Genomic DNA, 22,704 nt, shown 5'->3' on the forward strand with positions numbered 1-22,704 from the left:
TGGGAAAGGCAGCAATACTGGTATCAGGTGACTAAATGCAGCTGGGCTCTATGGAAAATTTGGCTCCAAATGTCCTAGCCAGCTTTGCACCCTGATCAGCGCAGTGTAGAGACCCAAGGCTTCCAGCTACACGCCCACCCATCACCCGTGTCTGCCAGCTGCCCTTGCCTAGGTTGTGTCCATTGCTTCCCAGGTGGCCCCTTCAGGGGCGCAGGAAGCCTTTAGCAGCGGCCCTGTTAGCGGGAGGCAGCTCTTTGCAAACCAGCTAGAAAGGATGGCGCATCAGAGAGGATGCAAACCGGCTCCCCCCGGCTGGGCTTTGCCCGGGAAGGCGGCTGAGGGATGCTGCCCAGGCGCTGGAAGAAGGGCGGTGGGAGATACTGAGAGCCCAGCTACCTGGCAGGGTTAGCACGAAAAACACCCCCCAGGCAACTCATGGCATTTCACTGGCAGCTGTTTCCTGGGAATCCCCCCAGGGAAGCCCCCTCGTACGAGCCACTCGCCCCCCCCCCCCAGCAGCCCCCTCTCCACCAGCCACAAGTAGAGGGATGCAGAGGGTTCAGTTCTAGGAGCCAGCACAGGCGAGACCTCCTGACCCACTTTCCAGGGCAAGGTAACTCTAGGTCATCGCCGTCTCGCTCAGCTGAGGCTGGCAGCTGCGCGTTTCTCTTCCCACTGGGGGAGGGCCCCGGCTCCCAGCCTGCAGCGGAGCTGAGCCTAGGACAGAGCGCTACAGTCCAACAGCAAAGCGAACAGCAGATTGCTGACAGCCAATGGCGAGGGCAGCCTTAGGTGGCACCAAATTTCCGCCAACCAATAGAATCCCCTCAGCAAGTCTAAAGGCATCATTAGCGATTCTCCCATCCTCATCCTCTTCATCAGCATCCTTCTCCTCACCTGGCATTGCTCTGCCAGTCCCAAGAAGAAAATAACAACAGCAGCAGGCGCAGGGCACCGGAAAGCTTCACTACCTCAGCCCTGGCAGCTGCAGCCTGCTAAGCCAAGGAGGGGGGACGCTGCTGAAGTGCTGCGAGAGCTCCCCGCGGCAAAGCACGATCCATCTCCCGGGATCACGTTACCACGGGCACCAGCAGAGGCGGCGTCTTCACTGAAGCGCAGAGCGGCTCTGCCAGCAGCAGCACGCAGCTCTCCCTGAGGGGGTCACAAGCGGATCTCCGCAGAGGAAGCCGCCGGCAGTAGCTATACATACAGCTCTACACACACGCGCGCAGTCCCCAGATGCCTGCCAGCGTGCTCCAAGAGGAGGTAAGCTCATCACAAGAGAGAGCCCTGGATGTGTCCTCTAACTTCTAGAGACCTGCTACGTGAGCTCTGCTGAATAGATCCCTGATGTCACCAGCTCGAATCATTTCTTTTTCACAGGGGGTTTAGTTAACTAGAACTGGTAAATTCTGGGGGGCGGGGTTAAAATCTCGTTGCTTTTGTGTTACTCTCAAAGCATTAACAAACGCAATTTGCTGCTAACCTGAGACCGACTGAGCCCACAGAGGTGGCGCAAGATCTTAAATAGTTAAATATGCCGCTGAAATCTCCTTAAGGAAGGGGGTGTGTGGAGAGAGGAGTGAATCATCAACTGCTGGTTTTGCGGGGAATTTTTTTGAACAAAGCCTTCAGAACCATAGAAATGGTTCCATGCGAGTCTCTTGTGCAGATGGCCGATGGTTTTTATTAAAACTCCCACTGGAAATCTTTTCCTGTTTTTAAACCGACGTTCTCCTGCAGTGTTTGTAACCCAAACATTGCAGCACTGTGCTAGCCTAGGACACTCAAGGTGAAATTGACTAGAAAACAAAGTGAAATTGATTATGCTGTGAACAAGGCAAGAGTAAATGAGAGGTTGCAAATGTCCAGTGTTCAATCATCCTCAGCTTTTAATAATAACCTGGGGTGGGGGAAAATTAGACTTTTAAAAATGAATGATCTCCGGGCAGTTTCCGTCCTAGACGGATTTAGCTGATTCCCCCATCTAACGCCTCCTATCCACAGCCCGTCTGTGCAAAGTGGGAGGGAAATGCTACCAGCTCAGAATGGCAGGGTGTGGAGGACTACACGAGGTGCAGGGATGTGGAGAGCCCTGCCCTCTCTCCAGCAGAAATGCATGCCAGGACTGATGTTTTCCTTTCGTTTTTAAATATTTATTTAGGGACTAGACTTAACTGACACATCTGCCTTCTCTCTTTTTCTCAAGGTTGTGAATGGCCCTGCGCTATGTTGCTTGTGGGGTGCTGCCCTATACTGGCCTGAGATTGTATTACTGGGGTCTTGTCCTGAGTCCAGCTCTACAGGGCACATAAACTCTAGTAGGCTGTCTGGGCTGGCTGTATACCGGGTTCACCTACTGGGTGCTTAATGTTGGGTCTGGGGGGTGGGAACATCTGTTCTGCACATGGGAGCTGCAGAGTCGTTCATGAATGAGGGGGCACTCATGTAAATGATCTAGCCACTCCCCCACCTCTGGACCCCAAAGCAGCCCTGTTCAATCCCAATCCTTCTCTCAGGGCAGAGGCAAGAGGAGCCTGCGTAGCCCTTAGGCCAGGAGATAACTCCTCTCTCTCTCCTCCCCACCCCATTGGTCTCCAGCCAAGTGAGACCCCCCCCCCCCGCCCCCGTCTCTCAGCTGGATTTCAGAGCTGTCTGTGGGCCATATGGCCTCTCGAAGGCCTACGCAGGGAAGATGACCAGCATAGCTGTGCTGCTATAATTATATCAATGTCAGTAAAATTCCCTATGGGGTCAATCTGGGATAAGAGCATCAATGTGGAGTGTAATTATACAGGGATAGTTATGTTGGTAATTTTCCCTATCTAGACAAGCCCTGAGCCCCCTTGGCCAATTATCATGCAGCCAGGGAAGTATGGCTTCCTGGTAGGAGGTCATATGGGTATATCTGACATTTGGGCTGGGGAGAATCCTAATGTGCCTAATATCTGGATTATAATGCATTTCTCAGGCACTTTAGGTCTGTCCCCAAAACCTCTGGATGTATCATTACTATGAACATAAGAACGGTCATACTGGTTCAGACCAAATGTCCATCTAGCCCAGCATCCTGTCTTCCGACAGTGGCCAATGCCAGGTGCCCCAAAGGGAATGAACAGAACAGGTAATCATCAAGTGATCCATCCCCTGTCGCCCATTCCCAGCTTCTGACAAACAGAGGCTAGGGATACCATCCCTGCCCATCCTGGCTAACAGCCATTGATGGACCTATCCTCCATGAATTTATCTAGTTCTTTTTTGAACCCCGTTGTAGTCTTGGCCTTCACAACATCCTCTGGCAAAGAGTTCCACAGGTTAACTGTGAGTTGTGTGAAGAAATACTTCCTTTTGTTTGTTTTAAATCTGTTGCCTATTAATTTCATTTGATGACTCCTAGTTCTTGTGTTATGAGGAGTAAATAACATTTCCTTATTTACTTTCTCCACTCCAGTCACGATTTTATAGACCTCAATCATATCTCCCCCTTAGTCATCTCTTTTCCAAGCTGAAAAGTCCCAGTCATATTAATCTCTCCTCATATGGAAGCAGTTCCCTACCCCTAATAATTTTTGTTGCCCTTTTCTGAACCTTTTCCAATTCCAATATATCTTTTTTGAGACAAGGTGATCACATCTGCATGCAGTATTCAAGATGCGGGCATACCATGGATTTATATGTAATATGATATTTTCTGTCTTATTATCTATCCTTTCTTAATGATTCCCAACAGTCTGTTTGCTTTTTTGACTGCTTCTGCACATTGAGTGGGTGTTTTCAGAGAACTATATACAAATACTCCAAGATCTCTTTTTTGAGTGGCAACAGCTAACTTGGACCCCATCATTTTATATGTATAGTTGGGATTATATTTTCCAATGTGCATTACTTTGCATTTATCAACATTGAATTTCATCTGCCATTTTGTTGCCCAGTCACCCAGTTTTGTGAGATTCTTTGTAGTTCTTCGCAATCTGCCTGGGACTTAACTATCTTGAATAGTTTTGTATCATCTGCAAATTTTGCCACCTCACCGTTTACCCCTTTTTCCAGATCTTTTATGACTATGTTGAATAGGACTGGACCCAGTACTGACCCATGTGGGACACCACTATTTACCTCTCTCCATTCTGAAAACTGACCATTTATTCCTACTGTCTTTGTTTACTGTCTTTTAACCAGTTACCAATCCATGAGAGAACCTTCCCTTTATCCCATGGCAGTTTTCTTTGCTTAAGAGCCTTTGGTGAGGGACCTTGTTAAAGTCACATTGACTAGAAGAGAGTTGTGGGGAGACAGGGCCCCAAGCTGGGATGCAAGAAGACAGCTCTCCAGCAACAAAGCTGTCTGGCAGCATGGATTTGCCCTGGCTCTTCCTTTTAAATGGAAATATGTTTGATTCCAAATGTCTGCAAGAGAACCTGTAGAGTGCCTGGGGATCCTCCAAGGGGAATTTCTCAGCCTCTATAACAGTCACTGTGGGGAGGTATTGCTGAGGCTGTGGATTCTGCCTGGGAAAGGGAGGAGTTGGGTGGCCACATAAACAGCATGGATTGCTTGTAATGCCTCCCTCAAGAAACTGGGCCAAAGTGGAGCCCTGGCCCCAGAGGGTGCCCTGCCACCAGGAAGAACATGTGTGTGAGCCAACTTCTAATGCCCTGCCACCAAAGATACCAAATAGCCTTTGGAGAGGCAGAGCCACCTGTCCAGGGTTCCTCAGTGTGTCCAGAAATATCAGGCCTGATTCTGCCATTCCAATTGGGTAGTGACTGTACACCCAGTTTGCACAGGTGAAAATGGCTGAGCAAGGTATAGCACAGCCCAGGCCCATTTGGGCTGATTCTCAGGGGTCAGACGCTCCAACAAGTGCTCGGCCACTCTGAAAATCAAACCCATCATGCCCAGATTCAGACTTGAGATGGGCACCCCGGTGTGCAGACATGAAGCAACCACAACTGGCTGAGAGGAGGATCAGTTACTCCAGATTTAATGAAAGGATTCTGCCTAGTGAGGTCATTCGTGCATGATCCTTTCATTATGCATGTGTGATCTGGCACTCCTGCTAATACAGAGGGGTAGGGCATGTGAAGAATGAATGTTGTGTCATGCTTGCATCAGGGGAACTGGGAGCCAAGACTTCTAAGTTCTATTCTTAACTGTGCCACTGACTCACTGGGTGACTTCAGGCAAGTTACTTCTCTCTGTGCCTCGACTTCCCCATCTCTGAATGTGGGGGATAATGATACTGACCGGTAACCATGAAGTGCCAACTCCAAGGTTTTACTTAGGAGCATGCAACACTTTCCTTATCCTTATCACTCCTCACCCAGAGATCTCAAAGCACTTGGCACAGGTCGGCCAGTATCGCTCTCCCCTCTGGACAGAGAAGGAATATAAGGCAGTGAGAGGTGAAAAGGTACCACAAATGGGTTGTGAGGCTTAACCCAGTAATATCTGAACTGCCATGAGATCCTCCATGGAAGGGGCTGTGGAAGGGAAAGGATGAGTATTAGGAGAAGCCCTGGGAACAAAGTGTGAATCTCATTCCCCCTGTTGCTGGTTTGCACATTGTAATTTATTGGTGGCTGAAAGAAATGAGCCCAGCTCAAGTTCTTAGAGACTCTTGAGTGATGCATGTAAAACACCCATTGACAAAGCCAAATGAGAGTGATTCCCTGCACCCTTAAGGAGATCTCTGCTGCTGGTGGTGGTGGGGTGTCTTTAAACACCTTCACTCCCACTCTCCATGCCCCCCAAAGTCCCAGGGCTGAGATCCACCCCTGTATAGGGCACTACAGATCCTGAGTGGTGCCTAGGGGTGAAGTGGTGTCTAGGCTTCACACTGACCCAGGGTGAGGGGTGGGTTGCACCACAGGAGAACAACATGCCATTGGCTGGGTGCTGCTGGGCCTGGCTGGAGAACCCCAGACCAAATCCTGCTACCACTCAGAGGCTGCTTTAGTAACCTTCTCTCCTGCGCGCCCCCCGTCCCCGCTCAGGATATAATGCAGGAAATGGCGGGGTGTGGGGGGTGGTGGGGATGCTGTGATGGAGAGATAGCCAGCTCCTAATGCCCCTCTGTCCTAGGAGATGGGTGTGATGGTGGATCAGCAGCCCAGAGCCAGCCCCTCTTGATCCTTGAGGTGGGGACAAGATTGTAACCAACACAATGTTGTTTGTTTTTAATGTCCCCTCCCAATGCCAGCTCTCCAAGGATCTCCCCTCCTCCACCATCACCGCCAGGGCAACGAGGAATGGGGGAGCAGGCATGGAGAAGGCCCTGTCCAACCAAGAGGACTTGGGAGGAGACCGGGGCATGACGGATGATATCTTTGACGAGAGCTACTGTGAGAAGAAGGGCCCCAAGCCTGCCAAGAGATACGTCTGGAGGAACATCGTCCTTATGAGCCTGCTGCATTTAGGGGGCTTGTATGGGTTGTGGCTGATACCTGCAGCAAAGCCTGTCACCTTGGCATGGGGTAAGTGGAGGGGACTCTCCCATCTTCCCTGTATGATGGTGAAACTGCAGGGGGCGGAAGAATACAATCACCCAAAAGGGGATGAGGCCAGTGACTGAGGGTAATAAAGAGTAGAGGTTGCGGAAACTGTCACGGGGTCTTCCAGGAGCACAAGAGTCAGGCTTGCAGAGCTAGGTGTCTCATGTGAGTGAAGGCACAGGAATGAGTTAAAGCTGGAGCTAATTCTTGTATCGCTTCCCCAAACACACAGATAAAAATTGAAACATTAAGTTAGACTCCAAGGCAACCTTGTACAACTTCATTAGGCTGTTTCACACGCAACCAGTTCCAGTCAAGGCTGCAATGGATGAGAGATGACTAAGGCAAACCCGCTGGGGTCAGATATGCTCTCCCCGCTCAGACCCTCTGGCCAGTGTTAGAACCAAACTCATCTTCTGAAATGCATGGCTGAACTGCAGCTGGGATCAGGATGGGAGGTGCCGGCTCTCACCAGAGACCCTGTCTTTCACAAAACTTTTTCTGACCTATTTTGAAGACTTAAGCAGTTTGGTTAGTTCAGATGATGAGGTGTGGCGAAATGTGCCTGAAGTTCTGACTGCTTCTCTGATCCCAGCCTCTGACTATTACAGAAATGGAGCATTTTAAACTAGAGATGGGGGTCTCATTCATGTCTGATTTACATGACTGAGTAAGAAAACAGAGTCAGGCCCTCCAGTTTAGATAGTTCTGGCCAGATGCTCCCTAGGTAACAATCTGGCAAACCAGGCTGCTGGACAGTCCCTTGTGAGATCTGGCTAGGATCTCCCTTGCTGTCCTTCCATGCCACTGCCAGGCTTGGGCTGGTCTACTCTCAGAGGCTTCCTTCTGGGATGCTTGGGCCTCTGGACCTAGCTAGAGACTGGGAGGATAACAGCCAGAGCTGGGAAGAGAGATCTTCCAGAAGCAGGCAGGAGGCTTAATTGTTACCCCTTGGATTTCCAAGACCTGCTGGTTTGACTCTCTGCTCCTGTGACTATAGCAGGCAGTGGCTGGTGGGGTTGCCACAGGCATGGTTCACAGTCTGCCGAAAGGTGGTGGCGAAGGCACCAGCGTGAAGCCAGCATCACTCAGAATGCTGCCATGCACAAAATGGTCCCTTTACAAAAGAATCCTGTTGGGCTTTTACCCTGTGAAACTGATATGCTCCAAGGACAGCGTCTTTTCCTGCATCCCCCATAATCTGGGAACTGTGCATGCTGTCCCAGGGGCTGACCTCGCTGGGGGGAATATGCAGCATCAGCGTGTCCTTGGGGGAAGCTTTCAAGGCCCTTGACACTGTTTTGTGCAGCAGAAAGCCTTGCTCTTCAGGCCCCGTTGCTCTCTGGTGCAACATTATCTGTTCTGAAAGCCCCAGCTCCAGCCTTGCATACAGAGTTCTGGGAGCCTCACAGACCTGCTCCAATGGAGCGTCTGGCTGCACCCGAGAGATGGGCCTGCACCTCAGCATTCAGCACGGCAGCCAGACGCCCTCAGAACTAAGTCAGGGTGGGGTGAGGAGGAAGGGGGTTGGTTTGGTGGGTTTCTTCCAGGGAAATGGGACAACCATGTGGTCCAGCAATGGGATGAGCTGGGGTCCGTGTGGGAGTTAAATAATGTCTGTCCTTCTTACCCTTCCCCATCTAACAGCATTTCTAATGCATCCCTAAGCACATCTGCCCCCTTTATTCTCATCCCATTTTGCTCCAGTGCCCCCAGTCTGTGTCTCACCTTCCTCTGTCTCTGGTAGTGCCTTAGATCTGTTCTTCACAGCACACTTGTGTTCTCAGTTCTGTACTGTTGCTTTTCTTTGCTGTTTTCTGTTTCAGGTTGATCTGTCTGGATTTTAATTTCAGTTTAGCAGTGTCCTACCACCTGGGACAGATGAGCATCCCTTATTCAGAATATATACTACAGTCGTAGCTCCAGTCTATGCTCTACACTACTGTAGGCTGCGGAGTCTGGGACCAATAGCCTATTATATTTTTGTAAGGAATTACTCATAGTTATACCATCCTAAACCACTCCTCTGTAGGCTTGATGTTCACATCCCTCAGAATCCTATAGACTCTCTGGTTCTATCCCCTTTAATTTCCATCTTGCAGGGTTCTACATACTAAGTTCTTATTGCTTTTCAAGCTCTCCAGCCCTTTGCTGATGTTTGCCTTTCTCAGTTCCTGCCCGTTTTATATCACACAATCTCTTTCTGGACCAGAGTTCCCCAGAGCTACATAGTATTGCTGGTCAGGCAATGTCCCTCCACTGCAGCATCTGTGAGATCCCTTTGGTCTCTCAACATTGCTGCTTTCTGTGCATCTCCCCTATCATTAGTGTCCAGCCAGGGATTCTCTTTCCCCAGAGGCACTACCTGCATTTGACAAGGCCGACTCTGGACTCTTTATGTCCTGACTGTGGCCCTCTGTTGTGGCCAAAACGCATGGAAGGGAAGTCAGGGAGGGTGGTATACCCTCACGGCTCTGTGCTGGGGGCCATTCTGTGCATGCTGTCTCCTTGCGCTGTAGTGGAGCAGCCTGGGGGTTGCTTTGATTTATGGCCTGTAATGGCCATAAAGGGGCTATACATGGATCAGCATGGTGCAGGGGTGTTTTAACAATGCCCATTTCCTGCAGTGCCAGCAGTGGGGAACATGTGGGACATTTGTCCTGCGGTGCTGTGGGATCATCCTTGCACTATGGTGATGCCTCCCTGGGCCAGTTAGGCAGAGCTGGCAGCCAAAGAACCCTGGTGGCGCAGTACAAATCAGCTGCACTCCACCTGGGGATCTGGCCCATATTATCTAACCTCTCTACAGACGCTCCTGTGTTACTCTTTCCTCAAAGCTGTTGGCAACACCTCCTAATTTAGTATCCTCTGCCGATTTAATTAATGTGCCGCTTGCCTCTCCTCCAGCTCAAAGAGGAGGCAGGATATTTCTGAACAGAGCTGTCATCCCATTCTATCCACAATTACTCCTTCTAAACCCTGGCCTTTGGAAACGGTGCATACGTGGTGCCCTTATCCTGCTCCTGGGACCCTGTTCCATAAAGGAGTCAGACTTCCCTTCATCTTCAAGCACCACAGCCCCAGAGATAGGGGAGTAGTTCATCCCCAAGTTGTGCAAAGAATGGAGGAACAGAACTTTCCATCTCAATGCCAGTGAAGTCAATGGAGTTTCTAGATTCATAGATTTTTCAAGCCATTCAGATCATCTGTGTAACACAGGCCAGAAATCCTCCCCCAGATTCTATTTGATCTGTAGTGTATCTTTGAGGCATCCAGTCTTGAGCTAAGACTTCAGGTGATGGGGAATTCACCGTGTCCCTAGATGAGTTATTCCCCTGGAATAACTGAAATCTGAATCTGGCTCGCAGAGAGGATAAGGCCAACACTTTCAAAGCGGCCATTGAATATTGGGTGACCAATAAGAACAAAAAGATGGTCCCTGCCCCACAGAGTCTTTGATTAGCTACAGCAGTCGGTCACAACCACCAGGCGGGGAGAGCACAAGGTTACGGTCACACGGTTTTGACTGATATCAACAGGGGTCTCAGCTGTAGCTGAAATCAATCAGAGCTGCAGGTGCTCAACATCTCTGCAAAGCTGACAGCTGTCTCATGTTGGGCACCCAAAATCAGAGGCTACTTATTTACATTTCAGTCCGAGGTCCATGCCCAAGGCTGCACAGTGAGTCAGTGGCGGAGCTGGGATTACAAGCAGAGTTTTGGGCACCCGGCCCTGTTCTTTAACCCACTCCCCGCTGCAATAAAACCTACTCTCTTGTTCTGCCAAAATTCCTTCAGTGCCTTGTCTCCCTTTCCTTGTGTGCCTCCCTGTATTTGTCCACCACTCCCCTATCAGTTAGCTCTCCCGTAGGAGGTGCTATAAGCCAATCACTGCCTGGCATTTGTCTAGCAAAGGGATAACTGAGGTTCCTGAGCCCCTCTGTCACTCTGGTGGCCTTTTCCAGTACCTTAGCCAAGAAACAACATGACCAATACTGAAAGCAGTGGCCCAATGCAGTGTCTCTAGGCCCGGGCTCAGGGCTATAAATAGAGCATCTAGTTCCCTAACCCACAGTTTTCTTTTTAATGCTATTAAAGTTGACTAAAGATTCTCCAGTTTAATTCTCCAGGGACCCAGCTAGGGATGCTCTGGATCTGTCCCCTGTATGTTGCCTGGCTGCACCCTTCAACTACTTGTAGAAAGCATATGGCCTAGTGGTTAGAGCATGAGCTGGCCTCCTGGGTTCTAGTCACAGCTCTGCCATGGACAAGCAGTGTGATCTTGGGTAAGTCAATTTGCCTTCCTGTGCCTCAGCCTGTCTGTACAATAGGTATAAATTCACACAGAGGTTTCATGAGCTGAGGTTTGCAATATGTTTCCACAGCATCTTATGTCTAGGGAGCACCGTGGGTTCTGACAAATTCCCCGTCACTGAGAAGCCTCACTCTCCCCAGCCCTTTCCTCTTGCTCCTTCATGTGCTTGTCACTGGGGTTCCAGCGGAAATCGTCACCCGGACCCGCAGAGCTGTATGTGACTGATTGAACCTTCCCCCTCTTTTTCCTTTTCCTGCATCTCCCTGGTTCCAGCAGGATCAGCCATGTGGAAATACTGAGAGTCGCTTTTCCTGCCAGAAATAGGGGACTCATTCCCTCAAGGGCTCCTGACCCAGCTTTGCAGACCTGAGAGGTGCTGAGACATTTAGGTTTTTTTTCTGAAGCAAAACCACACTCCAAACCTTTTGATGCTCTCATGTCATTAAACCAAAGCTGGGACCGACCCAAAGCCCCAGGCCCAAGCCCCCTCCTGCTCCGACAGAGCTGTGGGGCAGGCCAACTCAGAACTCTGTAGCCCAGGGCCGTCTCTATCAACATTGCTCCTCCTCTTGTGTCCTCTTCTCCTGTTGATGTCAGTGGCAAAGCTCTCACTAACTTCTGTGGTGCAGAGTCAAGTGCTTTGTTCTCCACCTTTCTGTTCCTTGCCCCCTTCCCCGCCCAACCTCCATCCTCCTCAAATCACTTTTGCCTGCCTTGGGAATCAGTTGCTCACCCGGTTACCCCTCTGCCCCTGGCAGATTTCAGAGCCTCCATGGGGAGAGGAAGTTTGACAAGGGAGGATATGTAGGGATAGGCAGAGTTATGGAGAGCATTGGTGGTGGTGGCCAGAAGCTTGTTTGATATAATAGTGGGTGGGGAACCAGCGGTGGATTTGAAGAGAGGAATGATGGGATCTGATCAGCAGACATGGAAGATGACTCTAGCAGTTGCACCTTGTACAGTGTGGAGTGGGGGGCGAGTATGTGTTTGAGATGCCAGAGGAGGATGGTGTAGTAGCTGAGGCTGGACATGAGGGCCTGAGGAGAGTTGTGGCCCTGAGGGTGGAAAGAAAGCCTGATCTGGGAGCTTCGAAGAGGAAGAAGTGACAGGTGATTACTGGAGAGTAAGCACGGATAGGTTTGAACTAAGGAGCTGTGTGAAAAACAAATGGGCACTCCTGGAAACTATGGTGACAAACAACAACCAAAGGCTTTGTATTTAAAAATAGATACCCGGAAGATAACTCTCACTTGTCCTTCTTTCTCCCAGCAGCCACTGGCAGAATCCACATTGTTAGGATTTTAGGTGGGGTGTATTAAAGGGCATTAAGTGGGCATCAGAGGTACTGCCAAGTTTACCTGTGATTCCTGCTTATATACACAGGCTGAAATCAGTGCAGTTGAACCATGGAAGGTATTTTCCCAGGGGATATTAGGAGGTGGATTTTGCACTGAACAAGGATCGACTGGTAGGCACTGTGGGTGCATTCTCTGAGATTACAGGAAGGGAGGGGAGAATGTTAAGGTTTCTTCAGTTCTTGTGACTGAACTTTTGGCCCTTCCTTCTGATCATGTTTTGCTTTTCAGGTGCATATCCAAGCTCCCAGTTCTCCTCTGATATTTGAGCCCTTGGGGTGCTGTTGGAAAAGTGCCACAGGGTCTTAGCTCTAGGACCAGTAACTATAATCCATTGTAAACTCTGTCCTCGGGCCAGTATATGGGGATAGACCTATGCACACGGGGACAGGGTGTCATGGGTCTGGAAGACAGAAAAGCACATGCTTTTTATCCAAACAGGCCTCTCTCCTTAAGGGATGGAACTTCACCTGACTGACTCATGACAGCACCACGGGGGAGCAAACAAAAAAAAGCCAACTTGATACTTTTCCAATCCACCACCAATCACTTGTGGCCTGTGTACGACTTGGCAATGAATCTAGAAGCTGAGCAGAGAGGAGGACTGAGGAGTAGGGAGAGGAGGCGGGAGGGAAGGGGGAAGCTGAGCAGTCTCCAGTCAATGATGGAGCTGAAGGTATGGTCTAGGATCTGATGGGACAGCCATTTTCCCCAGCTCACTCCTGCTTGGGTATTCAAAAGGGTGGGGGAGAGAAGATGACCCTGTGTGTAGTTCACTTTCTGTAACATCTAAAAACACCTGCCAGTCAGTGTGATGTCTAACATTGTAGTGTGTTTGGGGGGCGGGAAATAAGCATATTTATAGGGAAATCTTAAGACCTTAAACCTATAGCGGGGTCCCTCGGTAACTATGCAGGATAGCTATCCAGGCTTAAGTCATCTACCACGGAAAGGTGTAAATGCCAAAGAAGTCTAACTAGGAGAAATATGATGAAATGAACTAGGAAGAGGAGAATTTATCCAGATTATCAGGGGAAATGCCAGAAGAGCGAGATCTGTTAGAGTTGTTGCCACAGGGCTGTACTGGAAGCAGCAGTTTTATTCATTGAGTGTCCATCATCATGGTATCAAAGCACAAGTGTCTCTTTTGCCTGTACATCTTCAGAAGACAGTTCTGCTCTTGTGTTGGATCAATGGAAACTTTCCAATTGGACAACTTGCTCTAACTTAGCTGACTCATCGCCTTTCACCCCCTTTTCTCATGTCCAGGGTTCCTGTGTTTCCTGCTGAGTGCTCTGGGGGTCACAGCTGGAGCGCATCGTCTCTGGAGCCATCGGTCCTATAAAGCTGGCTTGCCCCTCAGGATCTTTCTGGCCATTGCCAACTCCATGGCTTTTCAGGTAGGAGCCACTCTCACTGGTTGTCAGCTTGCCTGTCCATAGGAAAGCAATGAGTCACAGTCCCTTCTTCTGTACCATTCCCCTCTGACAGCTGTATCTCCAGAGTTATGCCTGAGATCAGAGATCTTCACCTTTCACATAAGGGGGAGACTTACTGAGTAACACTGCTGCTGGGATGGGTGAGGGGTATTGGGAGTGGGAGAATGGCTAAGGAAATACACCAATAGGAAATCACTCCAAACCAGGAGGATTTCGCTCTCCCTCCAGGGGCTCTTCTCCTCTTGACAGTTGTTTCTGATTCCCATGAAGGACTTGGTGGAATTAGAAAGTGATGACTTATGGGCCTAACTTTCCTCTTGCTTAGAAAGTTGCTAAAAGGAAATACTTTCACCCAGCGTGCAATTAGGCTGTGGAACTCATTACCACAGGAAGTCATTGAGGCAGAGAACTTATCAAGATTCCAAAAGGGATTGGACATTTATACAGATAACAAGAATATCCAGAATTACGATCATAATTAATGACAACAAACTTTCTTTAAATGTTTTTTTTTCGGGAAATGTTTGAAAAACTATTTTTTTCCATTTCAAAATGGAAAATTTTCATTTTTTGAGACCATCCAATGGGGGGGGGGGGGGGAGATTCACCCTGGGGCTAAACTGACGAATCAGTATTGGCAAAGCAGCAGAGCTAACCAAATCCCCCAAATGATCAATTAAAAAAGTGAATTAACAAACAATAGAAGCTTTTGAGGAAAACTTAAATGTTCTGAGGAAAAATTTCTGGTTTTGAAAAAATGTCCAATTTTTTTCAAAACACAAATCGAATAAAACCCATAAAAAATATGGACTTAAAGTCAATGAGATTTAGGCACCTAAACCAGTTAAGGGATTTTGGTAAATTCCACTAGGTGCCATTTTGCTTCTTTAGACACCCGACTACGTTGTGTATATATAGCCCTAGCTCTAATCCTTGCTGATCTGGTGAGTCATCCAGCCATGTTCATTCCAGAATGACATCTACGAGTGGGCCCGAGATCACCGCGTCCACCACAAGTTCTCCGAGACCGACGCGGACCCTCATAACGCCACGCGGGGCTTCTTCTTCTCCCATGTTGGCTGGCTGCTGGTGCGCAAACATCCCGACGTCATTGAGAAGGGCCGGAAGCTAGACCTGGCTGACTTGAAGGCCGACAAAGTGGTGATGTTCCAGAGGAGGTGAGCCGGATGCGGCCGGGGTAGGGGAAGAAAATAGGGTGATTGTGGCACAAGATGAAGGGCAGATGTTGTGACCAATGTATCACTGGGGAACCAAAGGGGCTCTGAGGCATGGCATCCGGCTACAGGAATCTCTTGCAGGGGTAGTCAGTAGGCGAACCGCGGGCCCAATCTGGACTGCCAGACACGTTTGAATGGACCTCAAAATCTTTTATTTACTTATTATCATTATTTTCTCTGGAGTCTGGACCTTGACTAGACCTTGACCAAGACATTTGGACCTTGACAAAAAATAATTGACTACCCCTCCTCCAGAGCAAAACTAACCCTCTTGGAATGGCTCAGGTGTAAGTGTTTGGAGTATTGGGGCCATTGTTTTGGAACCTGGGCAGAAATCCATGAGGAACAAGTTCCATCCAGCACAGCAGTGGGATATATTACATGTTTTCCTTTGTTTGTGGGACAGGAGGAAATGGGGTCAGAAAAGGCAGGGCTCCAGCCTCGCTGGAAATGTCGCTGGCACAGACGGCCCAGTGCCAACCGGCTGAATCCCTCTTGTATAGAACATGTCCCACTGCTGCTGCAGCCTTAGCAGGGGAAAAGCCCTGGGCAGCCTGTGCGGAACAATAGTTCCTAGGTAGGTTGGTGAGAGGAGAGGCTTCTGCTCGTATCTCAGGGCCTGCCTCTTGCACAACCCCCATGCCCCTGTGGAAATGGAAGAGCCACAAGATTCCCTCCCCGCATACACACACACCCCAGCTGCACCATATGGTGTCTCCCCCTGTGCAATCTCTCACTTGCTGGGATTGGGTTTCCCTCTTTCTATTCCCTCCTCCGCCGCGCACACACGGCCCGGTTCCCCAGGGCAGCCGAGCGCCAGGCCTCCCCCAGTGTGAGTGACAGGTTCCCTGACAGATGGAGGAGAGGACTCTCTGCAGCCCACAGGTAAGGAGCCAGAGCTTGAGCTGCAGCAGCCCATGCCCTGAGATCTTGAGGTCTCTGGTTTAATTCCAAGTGCGTCAGCCAAGATGGCAGCTGTCGCGCTCCCCCCGTACAAATGTGACCTGGCAACAATAATGATAAATGGAGCTCCAGGAAGCCTGGCAGCTCTGCTTCAAAGCTCATCTGCTGGGTCCTTCTTACCCCTGCCAGTGGGTGCGTGACTCTCATTGTGTGCCCAGCCTATCCCCTTTATTCTTCTGTGCCCACTTTGTCACTGCCCTTGTTTTCCTTTTTCTCCGGGGGTCAAACCGGGACAGAGGTGGGCTGGTTCTGTGCTGTTTTCTTTGTATAGTTAAAATTAGCATCTTTTCCCCCGTCCCGGAGACTCAGCCCTGGTAGATGACCTGAACTGCCCATGCCCCTCAATGCTCCTCCAGGGGATGCACCCGCCCATTAACTCTCTCCCCATTCTGTTTCCTGGCAGGTTTTACAAGCTTTCTGTGGTGGCCATGTGCTTCCTGTTCCCAACCCTAGTGCCCTGGTGCTTCTGGGGGGAATCTCTTCGCAACAGCTTCTTCCTCCCAGCTATCCTGCGCTACGTGGTGGTGCTCAACGCCACCTGGCTCGTGAACAGCGCTGCACATATGTTTGGCAACCGGCCCTATGATCAAAACATCAACCCCCGGGAGAACCGCTTCGTCACGTTTGGAGCCTTAGGTACGTTGGTGGCGTCTTTTAATTCCAAACCACTCCACAAACTGACTGTGAATGAGACAGGCAGAGATCACTGCACCCGCCACTGAAATGCAGCTGTGTCTGGGGAGGAACACAGCAACTGTTCAGTAGTGCATAGCAACAGTGCAGGAGAGTCTGGGAGAGAAGGGAAGAGGAATAACATCCATTTATAAAACTGTGGGACGGGAAATTTTAGGTGCATAATTACATAAAATGGACCAGATCCTCAGCTGGTGTAAATCTGCATTGCTTTGAAGTCCATACAGCTATCCTGACTTACATCAGGATCTGACCCTAGGAACCCCAATGTTCCTGCACTCACATACGGGAAAGCCAGAAGCACATAGACTCCATCTGGGTGATTTCGCCCACGCACCTGCAGACCTGCGCATTCACTGGAGTGTCTCATGCTCTAGTCAGTGGGTACATAGGGCAGGGGGTTATCTTCTCCAGTGTCCTACATATAGCACCTCTTTATCTCACAATGAGATTTATTTGCCCTGCCTGAAGGTCTCACCGCCTGTTTGTTATGATAATTGCCCCCGGCTCTCTCTTTTCACCTCTGGGAAATGATGCTTCTGAAATAGCTGGACACGCGCAGCCAGAAGTGCCCAGTGGTTTCTGAATTGAGACAGCCAAGTCCTGATTTTCAGAGGTGCTGAGGATCTGGGGAAAATGAGCCCAGAATCACCATTAGCTTTGTACTGCTTTCCTGGGCCAGATTCTCAGCTCGTGTGTATAGTAGCTCTGTGGACTTCGGCAGCACTCCACTGACTTACATGAGCTGGGGATCTGGCCCCAGACTTTCACTAGCGAGAGTTGGAGCTGCACAGTTCCCATCTGAATCTGAGCTTCTCAGACTCTGGGGCTTGAAAATGTATCGATGGAGTCTCCAAGAAGGGCCAGGACTCACTTCAGATCTCACCAGGAGCTCAGCCAAAGATAGATGGCTTCTCTCTGGGAGACGGAGGAGGAATCCGAAACCCCCACAAGCCTCACTAGGCTCTCTGAGGGGGCCTATTTTAAGGACCTTAATAAGGGGAGGCCCAGGCACAAGCAGAAATGCCAGAAATATCCTGAGTTTTCTCACCCAATTTGACAGCTTCAAGAGGGTCAGGTAAACAGCCAACTGAGCTCTGGCCGGACCTGTGCTGAGATTAACCAGCCCTCACTTGTTCTCCCCTCCAGCCTGCCCTGGCCTCCTCACACGCCCTTAGCACCATCCTGATCCTCCTCTGGTGTTGGACTCGGTGCAGAGGAGACGGGGCTGGTGGGTGATGTTACACATGGACAATTGGGGCTGAGGAGTCTCAGCTGGTGTTGGAAGAGGGGAGAGCAGCAGGACAGCCAGCCACCAGGGGCTGCTCAGCCCCTACTCCCCCCCACCCCCCGGCCTTTCCCTGCCCAGTCAGGGTGCTGCGTGCCTGGCTCCGAGCGCTGTCCCTTTGTGACTGGCCGTTTGCAGGCAGGTCCCATTGACAGGGCTGGTATTTTCTGACATTCTCCCCGCCTTGGCCTCTCACTGGTGCATTGTTACCAGCTTGTCGATGGGGGAGTGCGCACGTAGCCAGCGCTTCCGCCACTGCCTTGTCACACCCTGCTCAGAGCAGGGTCGATGGCCTAGTGGTAGCAGTGCTCGGGCTCACCCCACGCTGGCGCTTCCACTGATGGAGCTGTGCCAGGGATAGACCAATACTGGGAGACTTTCTAGAAACCCTCCGTGTAGACACAGCCTCGGCACACAGAGCCCGGGCTAAGCACAGGGCCTGGGCCAGGTCCCAGCGAAGTCAATGGGCTGCAAGGGGAGGAGGATCACGGGGCTGTCCCTGCCCCAAGGGGAGCACAGTCTGCATTCAGCACAGATGGCCCATTCTGGGGACATGTTGCCCGAGCCTGGGGAAGGGACTTCTATAGCATGACGGTTTCAAACCCAGCTTCAGGTGCATTTACAGTGTCTTGTCCCTGCTCTTCCATTCCAGGCGAAGGCTTCCACAATTACCACCACACCTTCCCCTACGATTATTCCACCAGCGAGTTCGGCTGGCACTACAACTTCACCACAGCCTTCATTGATCTCATGTGCCTCCTGGGGCTGGCCAGCAACCGCAAGAAGGTCTCCAAGGAGACCATCCTGGCTCGGAAAATTCGGACTGGTGATGGCAGCCACAAGAGTGGCTGAGGGCCTGTGTCATCCCCCTACAACCTCTTCACTCACCCCAAGCGAGCTGGGCACCGGGTTTTATGTTCTATTTACTAACCATTGAATAATGCTATCAGGTTGCTTCAGATGATGATGATTTTAATCCCCTCCTGCACAATGTATTTTAAATGATGTATTTAAGACCTATAACTTTGTCTCTCTAATGCTCAGCAGCTCCATCCCTCTCTTCTCTCTTTCTTCTTTTTGTTCTTCTTTTGTCAAGTTCTCTCCCTTTCCCTCTAACCCCTCCATGCTTCATTCTCTTCTTGCCTCTGCCTCTCCTTGGCAGGGAACTGGTCAAAAGCCTGTCCGGGGCAGATTGTGCCACTGGGTGGACAGTGGGCGTGGAGGGGAGTCTGTACCAGTTGGCTGAAGAGTTGAGCTAAGGTCAGGGACTCTTTCCCTAGAAATCCCCCTTTCCTGCCTCTGGTTCTCCTGCCCTCCCAGGGCTGCTGACTCAGGATATGAATGAGTGTTTCTCTATGAGAACAGCAGCAAAGGCCTTTCCCAGAAGGAATAGCAGCCCTGTCCCCTTCCTTGCTATCAACAAGAGAGCATGATGTTGTCTCCTTGGTGCTGGGCCTCCTTTGGCTCCTGTAGGCCAAGGAAAGGTGATGCTGGGGATGGGGAGAGGAGACCCTGAAAGCCTCTTCTGGAGGGGTAGCATCAGCTGCAGAACATGGTGGCGTGGGGCGCGACAGCTGCCTTCTCACCTCGTTAGAGTGTTGCAATGGCTCCTCTTGCCGCCCTGCAACGTCTCAGTGCTAGAATTGCCTGGAACGACTCAAGCTGGGCTCCTAGCTGCCTGCGTGGGAAAGCTGCAGACAAGGACATCTGGGGAAACGAGGGGTTTGATGCCATTGAAATACACTGGCTTGGGATGGGACAGAGTGGAACCGTGGGCAATATTTCCCAGGAAGAGACTCTTCTGGAAGAACGATAGCAGGAGAAGCCAGAAGGAAGTGACACAAAGCCCCATCTCTGTGTTAAGCTGCTTTGTGTGTCGGAGGAATGAGGTCCCATTTCTATGGAGAATGAGGTCCTAGTATGTGTCTGCGTCATATGGATTCTTGTTACTGAACACGGTTGAAATGGGGAGACGAAGGGGCAGCGGATGTGGCCACATCCAAGCAAATTGATCCTGTGTGTGACCAGCTAGAAAGCGGGGATGATGCTATGTCAGAGACCCAGGGGAGCCTCGTGTCTGTGCAGATGGGCTTCCTGCAGCCAATTAACAAGTACCTGATAGAAACCAACACCAAAGCAGGGACACTGAGAGGGTTAAAGCATGAGAAAGTTACAGGGTCCCAGCCCAGTGCTGTGTGTGACCTCTTCCCAGCACAGCCCCTCTGAAGCTAGGAGGTGGAGCCACGGCTACTGGGCAGATCCAGGCTGGAGATGGGACTGAATTGCCCCACTGTGCCAGGGGCAGGAAAGCATGTTAGGTGGCCCATGATCAGCTCCCAGCCCCTTCCAAAGCAAATCAGAGATGCCCTGGGGCCAGTGACTGCCTGTTGCACACACTGCGGTGAGAAGTGCTGGTGCAGCCATTGCTGATGGCGGCCGTTCCCGTAACTCCCCCAGACACACAGTGCTAGAGCAGGGTGCTGGCTGCTAGGCCGTGTGTAATTCGTCCCCTGGAGACAGGGCCTTTGCTCTGGCGAGGGGGGTCCGCTGCACAGCGCCGTGGCCTGGGCACGGAAGGGGCGTGTTTCACTCCTTGGCAGCACTGACAGTGGAGGCTAATGCCAGGCTGACTGCGCTGTCTGAGGCCTCAAGACATTGGGGGGAAGGGTTAAAACCCTTGTGCGTTTCACCCCATAGCCCTTACAGATGCCGTGGACAGGCGTGGCAGGGTGAGGCCCCATTCCCATCAGCCACTCACCAGATAGTGCTGTGGTGCTGGGTGAAAGCTAGCGAGGTGCCCAGGCTGCTGGATCCTGGGGCAGAGCTGGGAAAGGCTGGGCTGGGGTGGAGGAATGATGCTGAGATGCTCCTTCCCCCTTCCCAGCTGTGCTGCGTATCCTCAAGGGCAGGGTCCAGCCTTCCCACGTAGGCCAAGGTGAGCACAGCACTGCTGATGTCTTGCTGCGGTCGCAAAGCTCTTGCTGTCAGCCAAGAAGTCGTCCCTGGCCTTGTTCCTGTGCATTGCTGTGACCAGAACTGTCCAGCTTTGCAGAGCAGCCTGCCCTCTAACTGAGCTAGCGAGATGAACAGGCTCAGGAGCGGGCCACCAGCAGATAAGCCAGTTGGGAAGCTTTTAATTCCTGGGCTCTATACCCGGGAGGTAGATGGCTGGGTGGGATTCCCCACAGCTGAGATTTATAACTGCTCAGAGGGTGGCTGTGGATAGTTTTATCCAACCGGATACAAAGAAACCTGCATGTCGTAATCCTGGGCCAGATCCATCCCTGGCCCAAACCCCACTGACTGGAGTCTACACCCTGGGTGAATTTGGCCTCCCCCAATAGTTCTTCCCTCACCTCATCATCCGGACATGTTGTGTGATGCAACCTACTGTTCAGATACATGACACAACATGCTACGGCATCCACCATCCTCTCAGGAGAAAAGCAAGGGGTTGATCTGGACGTTGCCTCTAGATCGCAACAGTATTGATCACATCCAAAAATCCTGACGCAGTGGGGAAGCAGAGTGGAAGTAACCAAACAGCGCCGGTGTTTGCCCAGTCACTTTGTTGGTAGATTGGCATACATCTCTGGGTGCCTTAAGTCTTTCTTTAATACACATAGGAGTATTGACAGCTATTTGCAGGATTTTTTTTCTTTGATGAATTATGGAAATGCAATTAATTATTTAATTGCCATCATCAAATTGTGGGTGCAGGTGATTTTGAATGTATTGAGTTAGAATTTGTTAGATTAAGGAACAGATGCATCATTTAAAATAGAACCTTGTTTGCTTTGTATTTCTTTCTTTGGTGGCATGTTTGTATCCTAAGTGTGTTCTCTGTGAGTTTAGCTAAAGTGAGTCAGAGTGAGAGGTGGACGTAGACAAAGCACCAGCATGTCTAGTGGCTAGAGCAGCAGGCCTCCTGAGCTCTATTCCCAGCTTTGCCACTGACTCACTGAGAGATCTAGGGCAAGTCAGTTAACTTCTCCATGCCTCAGTTCCCTCTCTGTAAAATAGGGATAGCACCCTACCTCACAGGGGTGTTGTGAGGCGTAATTAATACTTGTAAAGTGAGATCAGGGTGTGGAAGGCCCAATATACATGCTAGTAGTGGCGGTGGTGGTAAATGACTGGATTGCAAACAGTGTTCTCAGCCACTCTGGTATCCTGGAGACAGGACGTGCAAGTGTTGGATAAGTAGTGAAGGATTGGAAGGTTGAATCTGTGCATTGTCTAAGCTCTGTTGCTATTGAAATGTGAGTGGGATACAACTTTCCTGGTTCGGTTTCTGCATTCTAAGATCTCCGTGTTTTGTCTACTGAAAAACTTTTGGAAATAATTTCTACTAATTTGGAATCAGGCGGCTGGTTGTGCTGATCTGAACTGGTATCTGTTCATAATAAAAGTTTACTTTAAAACTTGACTGCCTGATGACAAAGGGCTGGGCGGGCTAGAATCTTCAGAGACTGCTGTTCCTGCAGATATTTCCTCCTATGCGGGGTTGGGGGGAAGGGAACCTGTCTTTTTAAATCTGGTGAATAAGCTGGTTTGAGGGCACTCACTCACAACCACGTACTGTGCAGTCACACCCCTGGAAGCAGGACGCTAGCCGTCCCTTCCATTAGGGGTTACTTCAGTTTAAATTCAACTCAGAGCCTCTCACCAAAACAGTGCAGCAGCTGACTGAAATGCATGCAGCAAAACACAAAATGCCAGCAGCTCAGCTCTGGGCACGGCTGAGCGTGGCACAGGACTTCAGTAACCTCATGCTGCAGGGGAGAGAGGAGGAATTTTCCTTCTGTGATAGAGCATCACTGGAGAGTGCTCCTGTCCCCTCTCCTCCTGCAGCTGGGCAGAAACCGGTCAGGGCAGGGACAGCCCCATTTAATACATGTCTATAGACTCCCCCCCCCC

The 22,704-nt window shown here is 50.5% G+C and overlaps 1 protein-coding gene across 1 annotated transcript; it reads left to right on the plus strand.

Annotated features, from left to right (window-relative positions):
• Positions 1–826: 826 nt before the first annotated feature.
• SCD (stearoyl-CoA desaturase) lies at positions 827–22,210 on the plus strand. The gene is made up of 6 exons (XM_034776437.1): positions 827–1,266; positions 6,203–6,476; positions 13,433–13,563; positions 14,575–14,780; positions 16,207–16,439; positions 18,437–22,210. The coding sequence occupies exons 1-6, from the start codon at positions 1,240–1,242 to the stop codon at positions 18,634–18,636; spliced, it is 1,071 nt and encodes a 356-aa protein (XP_034632328.1). The 5' UTR covers positions 827–1,239; the 3' UTR covers positions 18,637–22,210.
• Positions 22,211–22,704: the final 494 nt, after the last annotated feature.

Source organism: Trachemys scripta, chromosome 7 (assembly GCF_013100865.1).
Source record: "Trachemys scripta elegans isolate TJP31775 chromosome 7, CAS_Tse_1.0, whole genome shotgun sequence".
Taxonomy (NCBI): Eukaryota; Metazoa; Chordata; order Testudines; family Emydidae; genus Trachemys; species Trachemys scripta.